General features: G+C 42.6%; 1 protein-coding gene across 1 annotated transcript in view; it reads right to left on the reverse strand.

The window, feature by feature from the left end:
- HYDIN (HYDIN axonemal central pair apparatus protein) overlaps window positions 1–23513 on the reverse strand; it is a gene marked incomplete at both ends in the record, with an annotated part of 366181 nt that overhangs the window by 217962 nt on the left and 124706 nt on the right. Inside the window, 5 exons of the mRNA XM_080704134.1 lie at window positions 5764–5916; window positions 7307–7471; window positions 10655–10790; window positions 14051–14151; window positions 16186–16421. Coding sequence (XP_080560260.1) covers window positions 5764–5916; window positions 7307–7471; window positions 10655–10790; window positions 14051–14151; window positions 16186–16421 — 791 coding nt within the window. The remainder of the gene's footprint in view (window positions 1–5763; window positions 5917–7306; window positions 7472–10654; window positions 10791–14050; window positions 14152–16185; window positions 16422–23513) is intronic.

The following is a 23513-nucleotide window of genomic DNA, read 5'->3' on the forward strand; positions in this document are numbered from 1 at the left end:
TACAAGGAATAAAAGTAGTGCATCCGGGCGTGGTGGCGCACGCTTGTAATCCCCACGCTTGGGAGGCGGAGACAGGAGGATTGTGCAGGTTCGAAGCCAGCCTCGCTGGTCTCAGAGACCCTGTTTCCAAATAAAAATATAAAAATGGTTCTGGGAGTGTAGCCCAGAGGTAGAAGGGTTTCCAGGAACCCCTGTACCACCAAAATAAATAAATAAATAAATAAATAAATAAATAAATAAATAAATAAATGTAGTGCACACACACTTGATATGGAAATGTAGAAATGTAAAATGTTGGAAAAGTAACATTTGAAGACATAATGGCTAAAAACATTTCCAGAATTTAAGACTTAAAAACTCTGAAACATTAAAGAGAAAATTAACAAAATCAAGGATAAAACTATTTTAAAGATAGCTAATGAGAAAAAGCCAAATTACCCATAAAGGAACAATAATCAGGCTGATAGTGGGATTTTTACAGCAACAATTAAGAGTTGAGGGAATAAAAAGAACTGTCAAGTAGAATCTTATACTCAGCTAAACTATCATGCAAGAGTAGAGTCTCATAAAGCACGAGACCTCTATCAAAGAACTCAGAAGGATATAATTTAAAAAGATATACAAACCATGCTGGGTGGCGGCACATGCCTGTAGTCTCAGCTGTTGAGGAGGCTGACTGACACTGGGGACTCACTTGAGCCCAGGCAATACAGACCTCATCTCAAAAAATACACAAACAACAAGTGAAAAAACAAGAAGTAGAGAGATACAGGAAGAAAAACAAAGGGGGGAAAAAGTACAATATACAGGAAATACAAAATGATATGGTAGAAATAAGTCCAGTATATACCACAGAATATATTTAAAGAAATTGGTTTAGATGTGGTAGGTTAAATAGTGGTCCTCCCAAATGCACATGTCTTAATCCATGTAATTTGTGAATATGTTGCCTCCCAGGTCAAAAAGGACTTTCAGATGTGATTAAGGATCTTGAGGTGAAGGGATTATCTTAAGAGTATTGGTCTGTGCCCAGTGCAATCACAAAGGTCCTTATATGGGGGCAGCAGGAGGATCAGAGTCAGAGAACGAAGATGTAAGGATAAAAGCCGAGGTCAGAGAGCAGAGAAGATGCTGCAGGCTTTGCTTTGAGGATGCAGAAGGGGCACCCGAAAAAGAAATGCATGTGGCCTCCTGGGCTGGAGAAGGCAAGGAAACAGATTCTTCCCCAGAACCTAAAAAGGCATCTAGCCTTACAGACAAACTTCAGAACACTGACCTCCAGACCTGTAAGTTAACACAGAAAAAAAAAGGAAACAAATATATCTGCCTATTCAAAGATAATCTATCATTAACTTAAAAAAAAAATCCATGTCTATCGTATTTAAAATAGATTTGTTTAAACAAATCATAAAAAAATGCAAAAACAAAGAAATAAAAACATATGCCGAGTGGATAGCAATGAAGAGGAAGCTGATTTAGCAATACTACTATGAGGCAAAAATAGAATTGAAGTCAAAAGCATAAATAGGAATTAAAATGAACAATAAATATGAAGAAGGCACCTTTGTTAGAATCAATGAAACGACATCATTATCACCCAAAGCCCAGAGTTTACATTTAGGTTCAATCTCTGTCTTGTACAGTTCTTTGGGTTTTGATAGGTATAATCTGACATGTATCCATCTATTTGAGCATCTTGGAGAATAGTTTCACTGCCCTAGAAATCATCCGACCTACACCTAATGCATCCTTCTTTTTCCTTTACGCTTGGCAACTACTGATTTCTCTGTTGACTGCAAAGTTTTGTCTTCCAGAAGGTAACATATTTAAAATCATACAGTATGTAGCTTTTTCAGATTGGCTTATTTCAATTGTAACATCACCAAAGAGCAGAAGGCTACTGCTTGGGTGTCTTAGTTTTGGCTACCTCCCAAGGTCACTAGCATCTAACAAGGCTTTGAGATAAGGCCAAACTTAGTGTCATGAGTAAAAGGAAAGGGGTTGTAGATGCTTCCAAATCAGTGCTGAGCAGGAGAATTCTGATGCCTCGTTCAAGCATGGCTCTTGCTTCATCTAGCCAGGGACGCCCATGCAAAGGATATTATATTTGGTTCTGAGGTCTGCAGAGCCACAGGTATAAACATTATTGCCCTCATTTCTGCTGTTCATAGCAACAGGGAGATCTTTCTTCTTCATGGAGTCCTTTATATACAAGCAGAGCTCATATTCTTTGCCAAAAGATCTTGTCCATTCTTTGTTCTCCCATTTGGATAGATTTTGTCCCTCTAAACCAGATGGAACTTATACTATTGTCCCAAATATGTCAGCCCACTGGGAACCCTGAGGACATGTATTATAGTTATATATAGAATGGCCCTTGAAGAGCTCATGTATTAGTGTTCAAAACTGATGTAATTAAGTCGTGAGGGTTGTGATCCTATCAGTACATAAATCATGGTAATGGGTTTACTGGGAGGTAACCTAGGCTGGTGGCACGAGGCAAGAGAACTTGGGTCCCTGGGGTGTGGCCTGGGGGATTGTGTTTGCGTCTTTGAATCCCCTTGCTTGCTGGCTCCCTGGCTTTTGGCCTCCATGATATGAGAGCAGAGCCCTCCCTCTTTCTGTCTCTCTGCTTTAGGCCGCCATACTCTGAGATCTGCAGACCCAACCTCACATGGACTAAACCCAGAATCTCCAAAACGCTGACAGCAAATAAATCTTCCTTTCTTTAAGTTGTGTGGTCAGTTGCTTCTGATTATAGCAGTTAGAATGTTGACTGAGACAACATGCTTGATATTCTAGGCACTACAAAGCAAAGGTGCACCTACTGCTATGCTCAAACAATGCTCCTCCTCGCACTAATAAAAAATTATTTTTTTACACTCAGGATGTCAGGCTTTAATAGAACAACAACAACAAATATGTATATATATTTATATGTATATATATGTATATATGTATACATATATATGTATATATATACAAATATGTATATATATATGTGTATATACATATATACATATGTATATACACATATATTATTTCATTGTTACTTCATTGCATGCTATATAAAGAGGACTCAGTTTTATAAAAATATTTTTTTGGTATTGCATTTATTTGTGAGAAATTAAAAATCAATCTGTGTTACTGGTCCTCCCAACATCACCACGAGGGTGGGATTCCAGCTTTTTATCTCCTGCCTCCTGGCTGATAACAAGCAGATGTTTCTTGCTAAGGGAGAATAGTCACAGTGATTACCAAGATATGTGGCCACACATAAGACTCAGGGAAAGGTGACTGACACTGGGAGCCACATCTGGGGAGGGATGACATTCTCTGAAAGCTGAGAGAAGGGAGAGAATGACCCTCCCTGTCAGAGAAGTGAGCAGCGAGAAAAGTGGAGAATGTCTAGCACCTGGATTTTCAGTAGGGTCCTTTAGGGAATACGCAACTATTAACTGAAACTCTTTCCTAATGCTTAACAATTTCTATAAGAGCGAGTTTAAAGTTTTGGTGCTGTGCATCAAGTTGAAATGTAATCAATGGCATTTCAGTTTCTTTCCACTACAGTTAGCTTCTAAGTTAGCATTATTCAGTTTCTGTAATGTTCATACATACTTACTAGAAAAATCCATCAGAATTCCAGCTGAAATATGAAAGGAATGAAACTGTCACCTATGAGAGCCTCAGGTGCACTTTGTGCTTATAATTTTGTTCTGATAGCTCAATAAACACCAGTTTCTCAAGAGTGGATAGGGGGGAAAGCATACCCTATGGTAGATCATTTATATTACATGTTTGGCCCCTAGGAACTGGAGCTCGCTGATGTAATGAAACATCAAAGAATTGGAATTGAAAAATGGAATCATGAAACCTTCATGGAAAAGGAAAAGTCTCATCTCACAAGCCAGCTGGGCCATTCAATATGTAAACTAGTACCCTTTGTGTTTGGAAATGTACTGAAAGTTTCCATAAAAGATGAAATCTAGGGATACTGGAACAGGAAAGGGGATGGATGCTGTCTGCACACCTGAGCTACCTTGGGTTGCTGTCTCCTTCCTCTGTAGCCCACTCAGGCCCTGCTGTGCCCACCCTTGTGGTTCTGCAGGGGCTGCTGACACTTACTCTCCTGCTGTCAACTCTGAACTACACCAGGAAGTGACACTTCCTACGAAACAGCTTGTGAGTTTTACCACGCACATCAGTCCACCAACTGGGCGGACTAGTAAGAGTGTCTTCTCTAGTGTTAGAATTTTTCCTCTAATTATTATTATATAATGCTCTCTACACAAGATCTGTAAGGTGCCAGAGCAAGATTGGGGCTGTACCAGAATTTTATGTTAAAAAGAGGAGTGACTGTATCTGAATAGGCTTGCCTTTAGAAGGAACAGGGGAAAATGATAATAACAATGAACCATGATAGTGGTAAATAAAGACAAATATCTAACTGAAGACAAATATCTGGTGAAATGTCACAAGCCAGCAGCAAATTATAATCCTTTCCTTCTGACAGTGACTTTTATAAAATTAATAATATTTGATTCCTCAGAAATATCTGACAAATGCTGAAAGTAGATGTTAGCTCTTGTTCAAATGCCAATAATCTGGGGATAGGAGAAAGCTATACCAGTTAAAATTTTATATTTAAATTTAGAAAGCTATTTTTCGTGGCACTTGGGATTGAACCCAGGGGCATTCTACCTCTGAGCTATACCCCCATCCTTATTTTTATTTTTTTTAATTTGAAGCAAGGTCTTGTAGATTTAAAAGGCTATTTCTAGAACTAAGAATACATTCAATTGCTAGAGGAAAAAATCCTAAATTCTTCAAAACAAAAACATAAACCAACCCCACATTTTAAAAGATACTCTGTAAAAATTAGCTTATGAGACAAAGAAGTCTAAGTATCACTGTGAAATACTCAAAACATATTAACTGGAGAGAGAGAGAGAGAGAGAGAGAGAGAGAGAGAGAGGGAGAGGGAGAGGGAGAGGGAGAGGGAGAGGGAGAGGGAGAGGGAGAGGGAGAGGGAGAGGGAGAGGGAGAGGGAGAGGGAGAGGGAGAGGGAGAGAGGATGTGTATGTGATTCTACCTCTGAGCTCTCAGCTCTATTTTTTTTTTTATTTTGAAGCAAGATCTTGCTAAGTTGCCACCCAGTGACCTCAAATCTGTAATCATCCTGTCTCAGTCTCCTAATTACTGAGATGACAGGCATGTCCACCATGCCTGGCAAAAAATTACATCTACGTTTTTATCTATCTTTGTCTTGCTATTTTCTTTGGTTCCCATTCTTTGCTAATCCTTTCTAATTATATATAATACATCCTTATAAACCACCTTAAAAATACTCTCTGAAGGAAGAGAGAATAAAAATAGAGCAAACAAACGAATAAATTTATAGCCAAAACGATTCAAATAAAAAGAGTTTGCTTCCAGTTACAGAGACACGTAAGAAATATTTTTCAGAGGGCTGGGGCTGAGCTTGGGAACCTTCTTCAGTAGGAGAGCTGGAGCCCTCTGAAGCACTTCCTGACCTGTGCTGATACGAAACATGTTTGTTTGGTTGTCAAAAGACATGCGCATGGTATTTCTTAACAATCAAAAGGATTTTAACAAAGAAGAATTGGGAGCAGGAATAATGTTGTTTAATACAGTTGAACTATATGGATCTCTGTTTCTGAGGCTCATTTTAATGATGCAAAAATAGGGCCAGTGCCTACAAGCCAAAGTTTTGTTCCCATCACAGGATGCCCCAGGACTTACCATATGTGCCCGAAATAACGCAGGAATCAAGGATTGGTTAGATAGGCTGAGGATCCTTGAAGAGTCTTCTAGAACATAGATATTCCCAAAATCAAGTTGAGCGGGATGCACGTAGATAACCGGACCTTCTCCAATACTCTTTACTTGACATACCTGTGTTCCATTCCAGAGAAAGAACAGGATCAGCTGAAAATGACGAGCCTTCAAAATCAGTTTAAACAGAAGCTTCTAGCTACCCCTTTAATAAAAAGTGGGGTTATAAAAGAGAGCTTATGGGAACTGACATCCCTTCCCTGGTACTCTGTGGTCACTGGGCGACGGCAGTGGCCATGCAGGGTCAGACCTGTGCGAGCAGCCCAGACTCCTCCCCGGGGATGGTCAGCTTCCCTGGGTGAGCCCAGAGCCAGTCACTGTGGGGAACCCAGAATCGTGGGCCCCTCTGCCCTGAGTAGTACTCCAGCCTCAAGGACACCTAACACGGGGTTCAGGACTGGTGTTTCAGAGTTAGTTGTGGTTGGGTTTTGGGTTCTAGTTCTGCTGCTTTGGTAGTGGTGTGACCAGGCCGGGCCACTGAATACAGCCATGCAGGTTGGTGGCTGAAATCCACCTGGCACTGTCTGCCTGCGAAGGTTGGCCTTTTACTGCCATAAAACACTGGCTTCCCTCTCACAGCGGTGCCCAAGCCCAGTGGGGAGCCACATTGTGCCGGCAGGAGACCCAGGCTGCTGGCGTGTTTGGGTCCTGGCCTATATTCTTGATGTTCTTCATAAAACAGGTTGTATATTGATGCCATCTTATGTAGAAAAAATAAAAAGCAAAATCCTAGTTTATTATGCTCTCCCAGGAATCAGAATCACTTCAGACAATGTCGGCTGACATCGCCCAGCTCCCGTGGCGAATGCCCACCCCTAGGGGCACAGGACCTGTTGGGCAACATCCTTTAGGATCCAAGATTGATCCTTCAGTTCAGCCCAGGCAGCAGAGAGCGTTCCCTCTTGCCTTTCTTGGAAAGACTACTTCTCTTAACAGCTTCATTCGGTTAATTTGGGCTATGGCCAATATTGCAAATATATAGGAAAAGATCTGATAAACAACGGATGAAACTGACCTCGCAGCCCACGTGTGACAAACTAGTGACACCCAAACCCAGTTTTGCACCAGGGACAACTGGGGAGCTTGTTAAAAGATTCAGATGTGCTGGCCTGGGAAGGAGCAAGTGTGTGTGTGTGTGTGTGTGTGTGTGTGTGTGTGTGTGCGCGCGCACGCGCACGTGCATTCTTGCATGCACATAAAACCTCTGAGGCCCAAGTGAGGCTTAAGAACAACTGCTACGAAACACTACTACTTTTGGACACACCTTCAAATATACTCCCTAAGTAACACCATGCTTATCTTTCACCATCGCAGAGTAAAAATGTACAGTTCTGCAGCTACAACCACCTGGAGGGGATGCAAATAAAGTATATGCCTTAAGTAGAGAAGCTGGAAATGCTGGCTAAGAAGCACAGTGATTTTGATGAAGGTTGTGAAAGCTGGCTCTCACCATAGGAGGGTCCTGGCTGCCAAAGACAGAGATGTAAACTGTGGCGCTGTGTCTGCCAGTGACCTGAGTCTCCAGGGCCAGTGGTATGTGCACGGTGCTCTGGGGGGAAATGATCCCACAGGGGGTGGGGCTGCAAAGTCGCACAGCAGGCGAGTCCTCACGCACCTGGAGAGAGACAACAGGGAGATAAGCAATGTCTCATGGTTCAGGCAAGTCCACGGGCACCGCCAGTCAGCCTATAGGAGGTTGGGTTAAGTGCAGCTTGTGTAAGGACAAAATCCCCAAGTGCTCAACACAGTACGACGCGGAGATGATCTACAAGATGAATAAGCTTGGGAGGATGGCCTTCACTCCCCGCTGAGGCCGGCTCTGCATGCCCCTGCCCTCTGGCCTTTTGCTCCAGTAACAGGGGCCATGTCACCGCCCCTTCCTGAGCACAGGAAGCTGCTCACGGTGCTTCTTAGAGCGCTGCTCCCGTGGCCCCACCTATACATGCTCCTTCAGTTCCACCAGGTGCCCAGGGACCTGGGGGAGGGGAGCTCTGCCTGTTCCCAGGGAGCATCCTGTGCTGTCCTTCTCCACGTCATGTAATGGGCAGCACTGTGACCACTGCACACCCAGCATAGGGCCCAGCCCAGGCCTCTCTCTGCGTGCCCACTTTCCGGCCCAAGGTATATACACAGTGTGTTTTTTAAAGGAGGATGAATAAATATCTTCCTGTGTATGTGTTCCTCACAATCATGTTCTGTGACATATTATTAGCTTTTAGCACGTTATTAGCAATGTCCGCAAAGTTTTCAAAAACCCCATGGCCAAGTAAGTTTCAGTAATCCTGAGAAATAATTCCGAGGGCCCAGGCTCCTTGGGAAAGGGCAAACAGGCAGCTTTCGTTCTTCTGCAGCCTCCCATGACCTTTCTGCCTCTGGTCTGGCCTAGCATGGACTAAACACACTCTACCTCCCATGTCGCACGCTCTGCGAGCCCCCCACCCCACCCCGCCCGGAGCCTGACCAGGCCAAAGGTAGATCAGCAATACCGAACCCATCTTTACCCAAGTGCTGGTATTTTGCTGGCTTATGTGCTTTTAATATTCACTTAAATGTCTGAGACTGTGACACAGAGATATTACCTATTTTGATGACTGCTGGGCTCCCCTTAAGTTTTGTGCCCAAAGCAAGTGTCCAAGCATATTCCCAGCCCTGATGTACAGAACTTGCCTCCCCTGACCCCAGATGCAGGCTCTGCTCTGAGTTCTTGAGATCACTAGATCCCAAGCAGGACTGACCTGCTTTACTGTTAAACATCTGAATGTTTGATGTGTCCTATAATCCAATGCTTGGCTTCATGTGTGCCTTAGAGAAGTCCATATAATAGTACTAATTCTCTCTTTTTAAAAAATGTGCTTTTAACTTGGGTGTGGTGGTGCACGCTTGTAATCCCAGTGCTTGGGAGGCTGAGACAGGAGGATCTCAGGTTCACCGTCAGCCTCTGCTACTAAGTGAGGACCTCTGCAACTTAGTGAGATCCTGTCTCAAAATAAAGAATAAAAAAAAAAATAGGGCTGGGGGTGTAGGTCGGAGGTAGAATGCCCCTGGATTTAATCTCCAGTACTGCAAAAAAAAAAAAAAAAAAACCAAAACAAAACCCTCAAAACTTTTGTTGGTACCTTGTAATTATGCATCATTAACTAGGTTCAGAGTGATAGAAACACACATAGACACAGTATAATTTCCTCTTTACTCTGACAGCCCATTGACTAGTGAAAGGTGGCTCTTTCCTCCTGGATAAGATTAAATCCCTTGAGTTGGCCCCTCTGATGATTAAATTTAGAGATGACACAGGTCACATTTTGATTACTTCAAATATGATGTATTTTTTCAAGTTCCTATTAAAAATACAGGGACACATTAAACCTCACTATAATGTATAATTACAACACATCAATAAAAGTATTAAAAATACAATGACACCAGGCGTGGTGGTGCACGCTTGTAATCCCCGCGCTTGGGAGGCAGAGACAGGAGGATCGCGCAGGTTCGCAGCCAGCCGCACGTGCTGGCTTAGGAGACCCTGTTTCCAAATTTAAAAAAATGTAAAATTAGGTCTGGGAGTGTAGCCCAGAGGTAGAAGGGCTTCCAGGAACCCCAGTACCACCAAAAAAAAAAAAAAAAGTATAAAAAATAGGTCTGGGAGTATAGCCCATGGGAGTGTAGCTGGAGGTAGAAGGGCTTCCAGGAACCCTAGTACCACCAAAATAAATAAATAAATAAATAAATAAATAAATAAATAAAATAAAATAAAAATACAATGACAAGATCTGCAGACCAAATTCTGGCTAGATTGTGACCAGTGCCTACCATCTTCCTTGAGCTCTGTGTATTGGACGCAGCCTCGTTGATTCCTGATCCCCTGCTGCTCTTTTAACTTGTATTGAACATATAGCTATTAATCCCATTTGATTTTTTTGTTTGTTTGTTTTTGGTACTAGGGGTTGAATTCAGGGGTATTGTACCTCCGAGCTACACCCTCAGCCCTATTTTATTTTTTATTTTGAAACAGGGTCTTGCTAGGCTGCTGACGCTGTCACTAACACAAACCTCCTATCCCAACCTCCCAAGTACTGGAATTACATGCATGCACCACCATGCCTGGCCTCCATTTGATTGATTTGTGTGTGTGTGTGTGTGTGTGTGTGTGTGTGTGTGTGAATTTATATTAGAGCACTGTCCTTGCACTACTGAGTTTTAAAACCAAATGCATTCTTGGCAAACTTATGTCACTAGTAGCTTTCCATTACGCTTGTCTATACAGATCTATTATCTGTATATGAACTGTTTAGCCTCCTGCCTGGCCAGGTGCAGTGTCATGCGGACAGACACGTTTCATAAGACATTATGTGCCAATCTCTCCTTTTCTTCCTGTATTACCTCTAGCCGTTTGGTCCAACAAGCCCATTTATAAATTCTGCATTACTCTATCTTGGCACTGCTGTTCAAACCATAGCCACGGGCATAAATGAAAACTCCTAGCTCATTTCCCATGCTTGGTTAATTCACAGGCAATTATTTGCAGGTGCAGTTCTGCGTGTTGGCTTAATTGACACTTTCCCTTCTTGATCAAGGGCAATTTCCCTGGGAAATTAACAACTGTTTACACCTGCAGCTGCTCACGCATGCAGCTGGCGATCCAGCTGTGGCTTTGTAACCCCACCCCGGCTTATCCAGGGGTTAAAAATCTCAATTACGTAAGGTCACGTGTTCAGGAGCATGGCTCTTTAGAAGGTCTCCTTCTCAGCGAGGGAGTCCAATGGCCAAGAAATCAATGCCTAAGAAGAATGAAATAGCTCACCTGAGGCAGGACTGTGTAGCATCCTGGGAGGTCATCATGGTTGACAAGCTGGACCGTTTTCTGGTAGGGATACTTCAGGAAGCAGCGCCCAAAATCCACCTCTGTATTAACCAATTGGAGGGTAGGTACAATACACCTGCTCGAAGGAGGCCATTCAACAATTCAAAACAGAAACTTGTTTAGATGCAGAGAAATTCAGACTCCTCTGCGGAATACATGTCACTATCACATGCCGTTTTCCTTAATAACTACATGAATCATTTTCAAATCTTCTCTGCTGTCATCTCTCTCTTGGGCCCCCAGTCACCTTCTTAAAAAATATATACTTTCCCTGTTACCGTGTGTTACTGGGGATTGAATAATTCAGGGTATTCTTCCTTTGAGCTACACCTCCAGCCCTATTTTTAAATTTTGCAACAGGGGTCTCCCTAAGTTGCAGAGAGCCTTGCTAAATTAGTGAGGCTGGTGGTGAACCTGTGATCCTCCCGTTTCAGCCTCCCAAGTCCTGGGGTGACAGGCATGAACCCCATGCCCAGCTCCAGTTACCATGTTTTAATCAAAAAAGGAACACGCCTTCAGCAGCTGTCTCTGGTGAGCAATGACTAACATTTCCATTGTATTTCATCTTGGCCTTCCTTTGGCAAGGGCCCCGTGGTGCAGGCTCCTTAGGGTGGTGGGTATGCCCCCCTGTCAAACAGGGCCACTGCCACCAGCATGGGGTCCTAACTAGCTGTGACACTCTGGACCAGTCAGAAAGGCCCCCAAGGGCTACCAACAACTCACATCATCTAAATAATGGTAATAATTCTAATTCCTATGCAGAACAGCTGTCTTGGATGAGTAGGCCCGGGCAGCTGCTCGGCCCAGAACTGGCACTGTGATGGTGGTTGTGATATGGAGGGGCGTGGGTTGGGGGAGGAGGAGGCGGGGGAGTTTTGTATAGCAAAGAGAGGTGTTGAAGCCCTGGTGTTTGCGATTGGCCTGTCACTAGGTGGCTCGGGTATTATTTTGTGCCTGTATCTCTGAGAGTCTGAGCGGCCTTCTGTCATCGTCACAGCACACAGAGCAATGGTGAAGAGCCCTGGTTTTTCAATGAGACAGAGTCAGCATACTGACCTGGGTACAACGTGTGTTACTTTGGGACAGTTGGTCTCTGAGTCCCAAAATGAAGGTCGTTCTAGGCATTGACATTGGCATCGACAATGTTCACACTTCTTGGGGCGTGGCGGGGAACCCAGGAGAAAGTGTGAATGGAGGGCTCAGGCCAGTGCCATGCAAGTGCTCTGCGGGCAGAGGGGAGCCCGGGGTGGGGGCGAGGTGCCGCACAGCTGGCTCTCTCAGAGTCACTAGGGGTAAAAGTTCTCAAAGCAACTCTTCTGTTGAGAGTCTGCGGGCAGTGCCTATAGATTACACCAAAAGTAACGACATCAAAGTGCCTTTCTTAACCCCGAAGCCTGTGATTTAGCACGAAATGAGTGTTCATTTTTAGCTAGAATGGAAGTTGTCAGTTGACCCAATGACTTTCTTAAAGCTAATGCTTTACTGCCTGAAATACCGTGACTGAGATGGTTTATGATATTTCACCTGGGTCACAGAGTGTCTGTTAGTAGGAAACTCATAGTCTCTTTACACTTAAAAAAGGAGAAGATTGCAGTTTTCCTATTGATAGCTGCAGGAAAAAGGGACTGGAAAACCTCAGAATAAACCTATATAGGAAAGAAATGCAAGATGAGACTAAAAGGCAAATCTGGCTAGAGAAAGAACCATAGCAAATAAGTTTTGTTTTTTAGTTAAGCAAACAAAAATAATTTTGGTTGCGAAGGAATACTAAGTAGATCCAGGCAATACAATGGGAACCCTAACTCAAGGTGTTTTAGGGTAGAGATTTGTTTTCAACTAAGTCCAAGACACATGAAATGGTGCCAGGAGTTATCCCCCACCCCCGCATTGACCAACACATTTGACCTTATGTTTTTGTATATGTGCGTGGTACTGGGTATGGAATCCAGGGCCATTCTACCTCTGAGCTATACCTCCAGCCCTCTATTATTATTTTTATTTTGAAATAGGTTGATGAGTCTCACTACTTGCTGAAGCTGTCCTCCAACCTGCAATCCTCCTGTCTCAGCCTCTTAAGTGCTGAGATTATAGGATTACAGGTGTGTGCCACCATGTCTGGCTTTTGACCTTCTTTAAGGTATATCTGCCCATCTGATCTTCTTTAAGATTTATGAGAGACCTAATTCTAGAGATTGTTAGATTTACATCATCAGGCTTACTAAGTCACTTTCTCTCTTCCTGGATACATAGCATTTTCAGCCACAAACACTGAAGTCCCTGATTTAGATACTTTTGCTTTGGAAAGAGTGTGGCCCCATGATTTTATTTAGAAAAGTGTCACCGTAAGTAGGTGACACCTCCTCCCTCACCGCCACCATCAGAAAGACTGTAACTGGGCTAGGAAGACATAATCGACAAATGATAGAGCCAGGACTTTAACTTCAGAACCCCTAAAAAGGGAGAGAATATTTCTGAAGAGTAGGTACGGTAAGAGGTGGGCCTTATTTAGGGGACCCATTCACAGCCTGCAACTCAAGTCACAGTGACTCCAGTGTCCTGGAGTGGGGACATGTCGGTTAAACGGATCTTGTGTTGTGGGGATGGAGAGCAGTTTCTTCTTGCTGCATGACTCTAGAGTAATATATAAATCACATTATATATACATATATATATTACTCCAAGTATAGACATATATTTTTATTGGTATGCTATAATTATATATCAGAGTGAGGTTCAAAGTCACACAAACAAGTACACAGGTCTTGGTGTTTTTCCCTTCGGGTTCCAGGGTTCCACGTACCACCAACCCCTCCCCACGCATAATAATGAGATTGGCAGCGATACCTTTGTGCTTGGGCACAGCATCATTTGAACTGGTTTCCTTCATCAGTTCTTCTTCCCTTCTTCTCTCCCACCCCGTCCCTCATCCCCTTCCACTATTCTCCTCATCACTCTCCTCAATTACTGGAGCAGTACATTGAAAGATGGGAATAAACCCCAGCAACTCCTGCTGCTCTTGCTAAAACCTTTCTGCTGTACAATTATAATGCACCAATAAAAATAAAACCTTTTTGCTCACATACTTTGAAAGTTAGATCCATCAGAGAGCACTTTTTTTTTTTTTTGGCAGTGCAAAACAGCCCTTCCTATCGCCACCAGAGGTGCTTCGGAAATATTTGCTGCTCTAAAGTTTTGTGATTTGGCTGTCAGATCCAGTTTCCCTTCCCAGGAGGGCAGGGCAAGTCCAGTGTCCACTGGTAGGCAGGCAAACTGCCTTCTGTTGCAGCCTGATACTGGGCTTTGGGGTCTGGAAGAGAGGGAGCAGGTAAGTGATACCTGGCTGTGATTAGGAGTGCCAGCACTTCTTCTCCAATGCCCTCGACGTCCACCACCAGTGCCAGCTCGTATTTCTGCACCGTGTTGGAGCATAAGGTCACCTGAGAAGAGAAAGGTTAAAGCTGCTCTTTTAAAAGGCCCGCAGCCGGCTCTCTGCACAGCAGGACGAGGAGCCAGGAGGACTGTGTGCACCCCTAAGGGCCCTAAGTGCTTTTACATTTTGAGGTGAACACGCTGTCACCTTGCAGGGTCAGGGCATGCTGAGTATTTTCAAAGGCCTGCTTAGAAACCAAATGACTTTTAGGACAATAGGTTTGCTTATTTTGGAGGTAGCTATATCAAAGAAGCTATATATCCCCACAGGGAGGAACAATCATGAGGCCTGAGCGATGCCAAATGAGCTTTGGCTACTGCACGTAACTTGTTCCTTACGCCTCTGGGCCATGTGGATCATGAAAATCCACTGCACCGATAAAAGGCTATAATGGAATTTCTCTTACATCAAAACAAGTGAAAGAATCATATGGTTCCAGAAATTAGAATAAGAAATCAGTTTTTCTTACCAACGTCTTACCCCTCTACATTCATTATTAGAGCAGACATTAGGAAGCTCTAATAAAAAGTCCATGTAAGGATAGCTGGTCTATGTGACCAGGACCGTTTTACTCTATGTTTTTTATTTGCTGCTGTGAAACTTTATGTTTAGGCTTTGGAAAGCCCTGTTACAACTTTTAATTGCTTTAAAGTGATCTGTACTGGAAGAGATACTTGTAAGTCTAGGAAAGAGCTTCCGGCATGGGTTAAGGCTTTTCTATCTATAAATTATGTATCAGGTACTAATTAAAAATTTTTTTTGGTTGCAGAGGGAACCGCTGGATGCAAATGTGAGTCTACATAGACCTGGCTAAAGTGCAGATCAGGAGGGAGAAACGAAGCTTGGAGAAAGCTTTTCCAAATATAAAGGAAAAATAAATTGAAGATGAAGTCATGGATCTGAAAGAAAGCTTGTTGGGTTGGGAGCGCAACAGTCCATCCTGGTGATGGCAATCCCTTGTCTGCGTGTCTGGGCTGGGGACGGAAGGAAGGAGAAATAGAGGGCCTGGCCAAAGGCTACTACTAGAGACATACTCCATCTTTAAAGCTCTTCCTGAGCTAGCTGGGGGAGGCAAGAGGAAAAACAGGTGATACGTAGGCTTAGCATGATGAAGTAAACCAACTAAATAAATAAGTCGACCCATTGTAGCTATATATTTTTTTTTAACCAGAGAAGTCATAGTTAGAAATCCTAAGAGGTACTAATGACATATGATATCATCAAACTACACTGGACCCGTGAAGAAGCAGATTTAGGCTGAGTAGATTCGAGGTGAGATATTAAGAAGCATATCAAGGAAATCTGGCAGATAGAATGATAGGTAGATTAAATATTCAATGGTAGTGGCCGAAGAGAAAAGTACCGGTGTTGGCTGTGAAGGCTTATCTTTTTTTTTCTCTTTCCCAGAAAGCATAAAATCATTTGAATTTAGTTGTCTTCAATATTTCTAGAACACCCTGGACATGCAAAAGTGAGGGAAGACAGCCAACACCCAACACTGTTCTCAGCGCACCGTGACACTGCCCTGCTGGGGGACCTGGGCGGCCATCACCAAGGCAGCGCGTGGTCCTGATTTCAGACCGAGCAGGAGGAGGGGCACTGGTGGCGACATCAGACCACACGCACCAGGAAGCTCGATTCACACTGCAAGTCTGACTAAGCCGGCCACCGGCTACTCACTGGTAGAGGGGTTCCGAGTCTGCAGGAAAGGAAGGAGACCCTAGTATCAATGAGTTCTCCAATGGTTTCTTCTTAGTGCACTAGCCGTAGAGAGTAGTAGTTTCACCAGGAACACCTAGAAGCCACTGTTCAGGAAGGCCCTCCATCCAGACCAAGGCCAACCCCCGGATCCCTGTCAGTTTGTTTGTGTGTAGTTTCTTTTGCTGTGATGCTTGATTTCCTGTCAGCCCACTTGCCTACACGGTTTGATCGGCACACCCTCCCAGTGCCACTGGATACCACAGAGAGGACTCTAGGTGAGGTCTTGGTGGCTGTTCAAAGTGGCTCTGTGGCCGTGTGTGCTGGAAGGTCTGCACTTTACCTTGATGGCCGCGAATCCCTGGGAGCGGATGGTGCCAGAGCTGGGTGTAATGGTGAATTCTTTGGGCTTCATTGCGAGCATATCTTCATTGATCTGAGATGGCCTTTTGTGCTCTGAATTCTGCTCATAACTTGAAATGCTTCTGGGACCCAGGCCATCCCCAGGGACACGCAGTTTGAAGGTCATGGGGACCAAGGACGTATTATTAAGGGAACACATCAAAGCATGAGGAAATCCTGGAAAACAAAATTTGAAGAGACAATTAAAAACCCCCAATAGTGTCTCTTAGCCCTCAACCCCCCCCTTGCTGCAGCCCAACCTCTTCAATGAACTGTCTATGCAGTTCATCAATACTCAACTCCAACTTTTCCTAAATAGTTTTCTTTCTTTTTTTTTTTTTTTTTTTTTTGGTGGTACTGGAGGTAGAACCCAGAGGCTTTCTACCTCCGGGCTATACTCCCAGACCTATTTTATATTTTTATTTGGAAACAGGGTCTCACTAAGTTGCCGAGAGCCTCACTAAGTAGCTGAGGCTGGCTTCGAACCTGTGCGATGCTCCCGTCTCAGCCTCCCGAGCGCGGGGATCACAAGCGTGCGCCACCACACCCGGCCCTAAATAGTTTTCAATCACACAATCCATACATTTCATTCATTCGATCATTAAATACCGTCTACTCATTCACTATGCAGCAGGTTAAAAAGTAGAGAGAAAGCAAACCTGATTATCACCAGGGCCCTTCCAAACAGGAGCCTCTATTATCAGTTCATGGAGTTCTCTTGTCAAGTACATTTTGCATTTATTGCTTGCATAAGATAAACATTTTGAAAATACCGAACCAGGCTAACTGTTTTGTTTGCTAATATGTGAAAGGAGAGGCTGTGTGGTTTTGCCCGCTGTGTGACCCACAGCCTGCCAAGAAATGACACAATCCACTGTGGACCTGTCTGAGGATCATGCACTCGGGGCTAATGACTCAATATCAAATAATAGCCCCTCTCAAAAGACACTCAAGGACCTGCTTTGGAGACTAACACCTGACTTCCACCTCACTCAAAGTTGCTTTATCATGTCTTGCCCAGGCCTCCCAACTTCTGTCTGGTAGGACTAAGAACATTTGGATCTTCCTTGGCAGACAAGCAATAAACTGAACTCTAACTCTGGACTCCCTAGGCGGCCATTGCATCTGCGACCACTTTCAGAACAAGGAGAATTATCTATAACCACAGAAGAACACGGGGCTTATTTCTACTGGAGGAAACTCTCCCACCTTGAACCCTGCTGTAATAAAATACAGTGATCTCTTGAAGGGCATTCTTGGGCATTCCAGATGAACTGCTAGGAAGTCAGCTGCACAATCATGTAATGGTTACATCTGACTTTTTTTTAACTTGCCCAACAAAATGACTTTTGAAACTTTGGATGCCTTACCCTATTTGACCCAATCAGTTATGGGATAAATGTTCAACTAATATAGGGTGGATTATAAAAAGTGGTTCCTACAGAGTTCAGTGGGTCTTCCAAACCATTGCCCAGACCACTTTCCTGAGGACAGGTTTTCACAAAAGAAAGCCAACGATAATCTCCTAGTTAGGATAATTCCCTGTAACTGTAAGACCACACGCTGCTTGCCAAGAGGCAAAGTGAAGGGGATTTGGTTTGTGAAAGGCTGGATGGTTATTAGTAAGAATGCTATTCCTAGGTACTGGTGGTACCCAGGCCTAATCTTAGTCCATCTGTGTTTCCACCTCAGTGCAGGTGTCTGAAAGATGTAAAATGCAGCTCCTGTCAGTATCCAGTAAGGAGTCAATATTTATTTTCTTTTTCTTGAAAGGATTAACAACATGATTGGACAGAATCCTTAAGGAGTCACAGAAGGAACGCATACTTCTCCCAATACTTAATGATTTGAAAGACCACATTCTCAAGAAGTTATTACCCTTTGATATGCATATTTTTGTCTAACCTACAAAGCCCCTAGGAAGACTTCTTGAAGAAACTAGCAAGCTAAAGACCATAATGCTGCACATAAAAGGCAAAAAATTAAAACAAACAAACACACCAAACAACAACAGCAAGCAAAAACAAAATAAGCCGGGCGTGGTGGCGCACGCTTGTAATCCCAGCATTCGGGAGGCTGAGACCAGAGGATGGCAGTTTGCGGACAGCCTCAGCTACTTAGTGAGGCCCTCCGCCAACTCAGTGAGACCCTGTTTCAAAATAAAGAATGAAAAATAGGGCAGGGTGTATAGCTCAGAGGTCGAATGCCCCTGGGTCCCATCTCTAGACCCACAAAAAAAAAAAAAAATTATTAGCTGGGAGAGGTGGGCACACACTTATCATTTCAGTATTTGGGAGCCTGAGACAGGAGGATCACAGGTTCAAAGCAAACCTCAGCAACTTAGTAAGGTTGTCAGCAACTAAGTGAAACCCTGTCTCTAAATAAAAAATACAAAAGGGCTGGAGGTATAGCTTGAAGGTAGAATGGTCCTGGGTTTAATCCCTAAACACACACACACACACACACACTTTGAAAAAATGGTACATCATTTAGAACATTATTACTTTTCTATTAAAGAATGAACTCTTAACGAAAGAATGTGAAGTTGATTCAGCAACATACAAGACCAAAAATTAAATTATAATGGAGAGACTTTGAGGGATCTAAGGGATATTTTAGACGATGGATTTCTAACTTTTACAGTGAAATGAAAATCTCCACAAAGCAAAGGGAAATGTGTTGGCAGATCATTATGCAAATCAGGTGGTACTTTTATAGTTGTTCGTAGAAACAACCCAAAATATGAGAAATCAATAAACACATATGCACAATCCATGTTAGCATATACAATTCACATTCAGAGTTAGAAAACAAACATTTAAAATAGATCCTCTGTCCACTTCATGGTCTCTAGAACACCAACCACGTCCCCAAATCTGAGATGGTTTTTGGTCCAAATGCTATATCCCACAGGTCCCAGCATAAAAGAGATAAGATCACTTCTGAATTGGAATTGATGAGAAACTTTCTCCTTTGTAGCTGGGGACAAAGCCAGGCAATGGCTGGCTCCTGCTCTGCATCCTTCTGTCATAGTCCAGGAAAAACTACACAAGTGGGACGTTTCTAGACTTCAGATGGACCGTGCCCAAGTCATAAAGTTCAGAATACATGCTTGCAATTGTCTGTCAATTCTCTAGATGAGTTTCAACCTTCAAATACAGAAAGATCCCAGAATCAACTGTGACTAAGAAATTAGACTATAATTTTCTTGCCTGGGCTATCACTTTAGACCAGCAGAGTTATAAAGAATCTTACAGTGTGCTAAGCCTTTGATCAAATATTTCACATTAAACAATCTTTGGGAGACGTTGAACACAAAAATGGTCCTATGGCTCTTAGCTTGGCCAAGAGCACCAAGGCTCTTGGAATTCCCTGGTGAAGAGCTTTGCCCTTAGCTCTGAAGGTCATCAGATCAGGTTAGCTCCCTCTGGAAATCACAGATTATTCACTTTACAAAATAATCAGAAGATCTGTGTGCATGCAAGCTTTTCATCAGTCTGGTTTAAACTTGTTTCATGCAGACGTAACTAAATATTGTCAAAACCTACTGAGGTTCAAAAAGACTTTCTCGAAAAGCCCACACCAACAATGTCTCCTCCCTATTCTGATAAACACACTGATTAAAGTCTTTAGATTTGAGGCCGGGCGTGGTGGCGCACACTTGTAATCCCCGCGCTTGGGAGGCGGAGACAGGAGGATCGCGCAGGTTCGAAGCCAGCCGTGCTGGCTTAAGAGACCCTGTTTCCAAATAAAAATGTAAAAATAGGTCTGGGAGTGTAGCCCGGAGGTGGAAGGGCTTCCAGGAACCCCAGTACCACCACCACCACAAAAAAAAAAAAGTCTTTAGATTTGACACTGCAGTTAAATTGAGGTGGACCTCTGAGTAAAAGACGCCCAGAGAAGCTCATTTATTGCCAAAGAATGTTAGGGCCGCAATTATTTTCTCTCAATAATTTGAAAACTTTACTGCACTGTCTTCTGGTACCACTGCTGCTGACGATAAGATAGCTGCTGCTAGTTTAATGATTCTCTTACATGTAATTCTTCACTCCAGCAGCTTTTAAGACTTCTCTTTGTTTTTAATGTTCTTAGTTTCACCATGATACTTCTATGTTGGGATTTGCTTTATTTGGCTGCCTACTATAAGTATAGATCTTTTTCTTTAGCTAAAAAAAAAAAAAATCAGCTACCATCTCTCCAAATATTGCTTTTTGGCTATTTTCACTCCTTCTGCTCCTAAAACTCCTATTAGATACAAGTTGAAGTCTTTGAATCCATCTATTTTTCACGTCTCCTTATTTCCCTTTCACATATTTTAACTCTTTTGCTTTAAGTGCCAGTTCTGCGTGAATATGTCAGCACTCGTGAGCTGTTAATAGACAGGTTTTGTGCCTGACTACTGCAGTTTGGGGAGTTCAAGTGGAAAGAAAATACAGAGAGTGAAGGAGTCTCACGATTCAGGGTGTTGAGTTGTGCTTAATTCCTTGATACCTATGCAGTACTCCTATTCTCAGCTATACCTGATGTCCACCAATCCATGGTCCGTCTGCTTCATAAGTAAATCTCTCATCTTATGCCAGTTATCAAGCCGTATGGGATGAAATTAGGTGATGGATAGGGGTTTATTTGTGTATCTAGATTATATGACTCATATTGTATCTAGGATTCAAACAAAACAAATATATTAAATGTTTTGACTGAAGATGTGCATTAATTAATTAACTTTGTGGTACAGAAGCCTGAACCCAGGGCCTCCTGCATGTTAGCTCTACGACTGAGATGCATTCCCAGCCACCCTTTTTGGAGACAAGGTATTACTAAATTGCTCAAGCTGGCCTCAAACTTGAGATCCTCCTGCCTCAGCATCCTAAGTACCTGAGATTACAGGTATGCATGACCAGGCTTGTCTTAAATGTGTTTTAATTAATTAATTAATTAATTAATTTTGGTGGTACTGGGGTTCCTGGAAAGCCTTCTACCTCCAGGCTACACTCCCAGACCTATTTTTATGCTTTTTAATAAAAAAATTTGGAAACAGGGTCTCTTAAGACAGCACAGCTGGCTTCGAACCTGCGCGATCCTCCTGTCTCTATCTCCCAAGCGCGGGGATTACCAGCAGGCGCCACCACGCCTGGCAAACGTGTTTATTTTTAAATTTAAAAGCTACCATAAAGATGATTTGATCAATGGTGATAATTTCTTGTAAATAAAATGTCTCGGAGGTGTATTTAAGAGAATGCCTGTACTCTGCTGAATACATACATATTGCTTCAAGTGTCTTTATTATTCTCTAGCCCATGGTAGTCTAGCTTCTGCTCCCACCACAGTTAAAAAGTATATCTGGGAATCACTGGTGACCTCCACTCAGCTTGGATCACATTAACATGAATCCTAACTATTCATGTTAGAAATAACTCCGTGCTTAGAAGGCCTATTTTTGTGATGTATTTCAGTGGTCTTGGATAGTCACTGGAAACTATAAATACCTGAAAGCAAATGCAGCATTTTGAGAGGTGTGTGTGTGTGTGTGTGTGTGTGTGTGCGCGCGCGTGTGTGTTTTCAATATCGTTAGACCTCACCAGAAAAGCAAAATTGAGGAAAGACAGCTAAACTTTCTTAACCATGAAATTCTGTTGGTGGTGCTGGGAGCATATCTATCTATCTATCTATCTATCTATCTATCTATCTATCTATCTATCTAACTATCTATCTATCTATCTATATCTACCTACCTACCTATCTACCAACCTACCTACCGATCTCGGCATCTCATTGGCTATGTTCCACTGTAATACACTATATTAGTGACCTTGATGGTTTTAAGTATCTAAATTCTGGATAAAAGAGTTTCAGACAGTCCTTTGTTTCAGTCATTGGCTTACATTGGTATATGGCATTTGTATTAACATTTCAGAGCCGGACGATACACTAGATTACAGACAGTCGATGCGAAATTTCCTAGAGTAACTGACTTGCAATGCTTATGTGGGTTACATTTTCTCCATCTTGGGCAGCATGATCTAGGGTAGATGGCCTGAAAGCTCTGGTGCTGGATGTTGGATTCGCAGTGCTATGGAAGGGTACGCTGCTGCCAGCCATCGGTTACCCAGGGCTCTCCTTGGACTTGGTGTGAACTGATGAGGGATGACTGCATAGATCTTTGGATATAATAACACACTGGCCGTTGTGCAACAGTCACGGTCACCCAGGAGGGACTGTGCCTCTCTTAATTGGCCACTAGGTGATTTTTCAAGTTGAACATTACATTTATTTTCCTTCAGAAGAGTCTAGCACTCAAATATACCATAAAAATCTCTCTAGACATTTCATTGTGCTATAGTAACAGACATACTATTTCATTTATATCAAATTTCCTCCAGTATATACCTTAGGCAATATAATGTTCATGGAGACATTGTATAAATAAATGTGTTCTGAATAAATGAAACTGTAATCATTCCCAAATGTTAAAGCAACTTAATAAAGACATTATAAGCTTTTTTTTAAAGAATTATTTTTTCCCAAAGGTGATGGATCTGCTCAAAAAAGCAAGACAAGATAGGAGGCAGGAAAGCAAAAAGGATTATAAAATATAAATTTAAACTAGCACTTATCAATCTTTTAAAAATGATCACATCCTAAAGAGAAAGGTAAATTCTGTGAATGTCTTTACCTATAAGGTTAGTTTCTTGCAAGCATACTGTTGGGTTTTGATTCTCAATCCACTTTGCCAGTCTATGTCTTTTAATTGGGGAATTGAGACCATTTACATTCAGTGCTTTTCTAGAGAAGTGATTTTTATTTCCTGTCATTTTGAGTTGTACTTTCTATTTGATATACTATTAGTTCATCTAATGGAGATCATCCCTTCTCTGGCTCTGGAGTTTATGTTTTATTTCTTTAAGTGTTTTCTCTAGTGATGGCTTCGTAGTCATGAATGCTTTTTAGTTTCTGCTTATCTTGGAAGATTTTTACTTCTCTGTCAATTTTGAAGGATAGCCTTGCTGAATATAGTAAACTTGGTTCGAAGTTATGTCCCCTCAGGGCATGAAAACATCATTCTAAGCTCTCCTGGTCGGGGGAGTGGGTTGGGATCCAGAGGGAATTAACACAAGTGCTGTATGCATGCGTGTTCATATCAATTGAACCTCATTATGGAGTAAAATGACAAGGTACTAATTAAAGTATGTACATATGTATGTAAACATACATTTACATATATGTAAATTAATTTTAAATCAAAGCAAGTAACTTGAATTAGACTTAAAT

This window comes from Muscardinus avellanarius (assembly GCF_963383645.1).
Source record: "Muscardinus avellanarius genome assembly, chromosome: 10".
NCBI lineage: Eukaryota > Metazoa > Chordata > Mammalia > Rodentia > Gliridae > Muscardinus > Muscardinus avellanarius.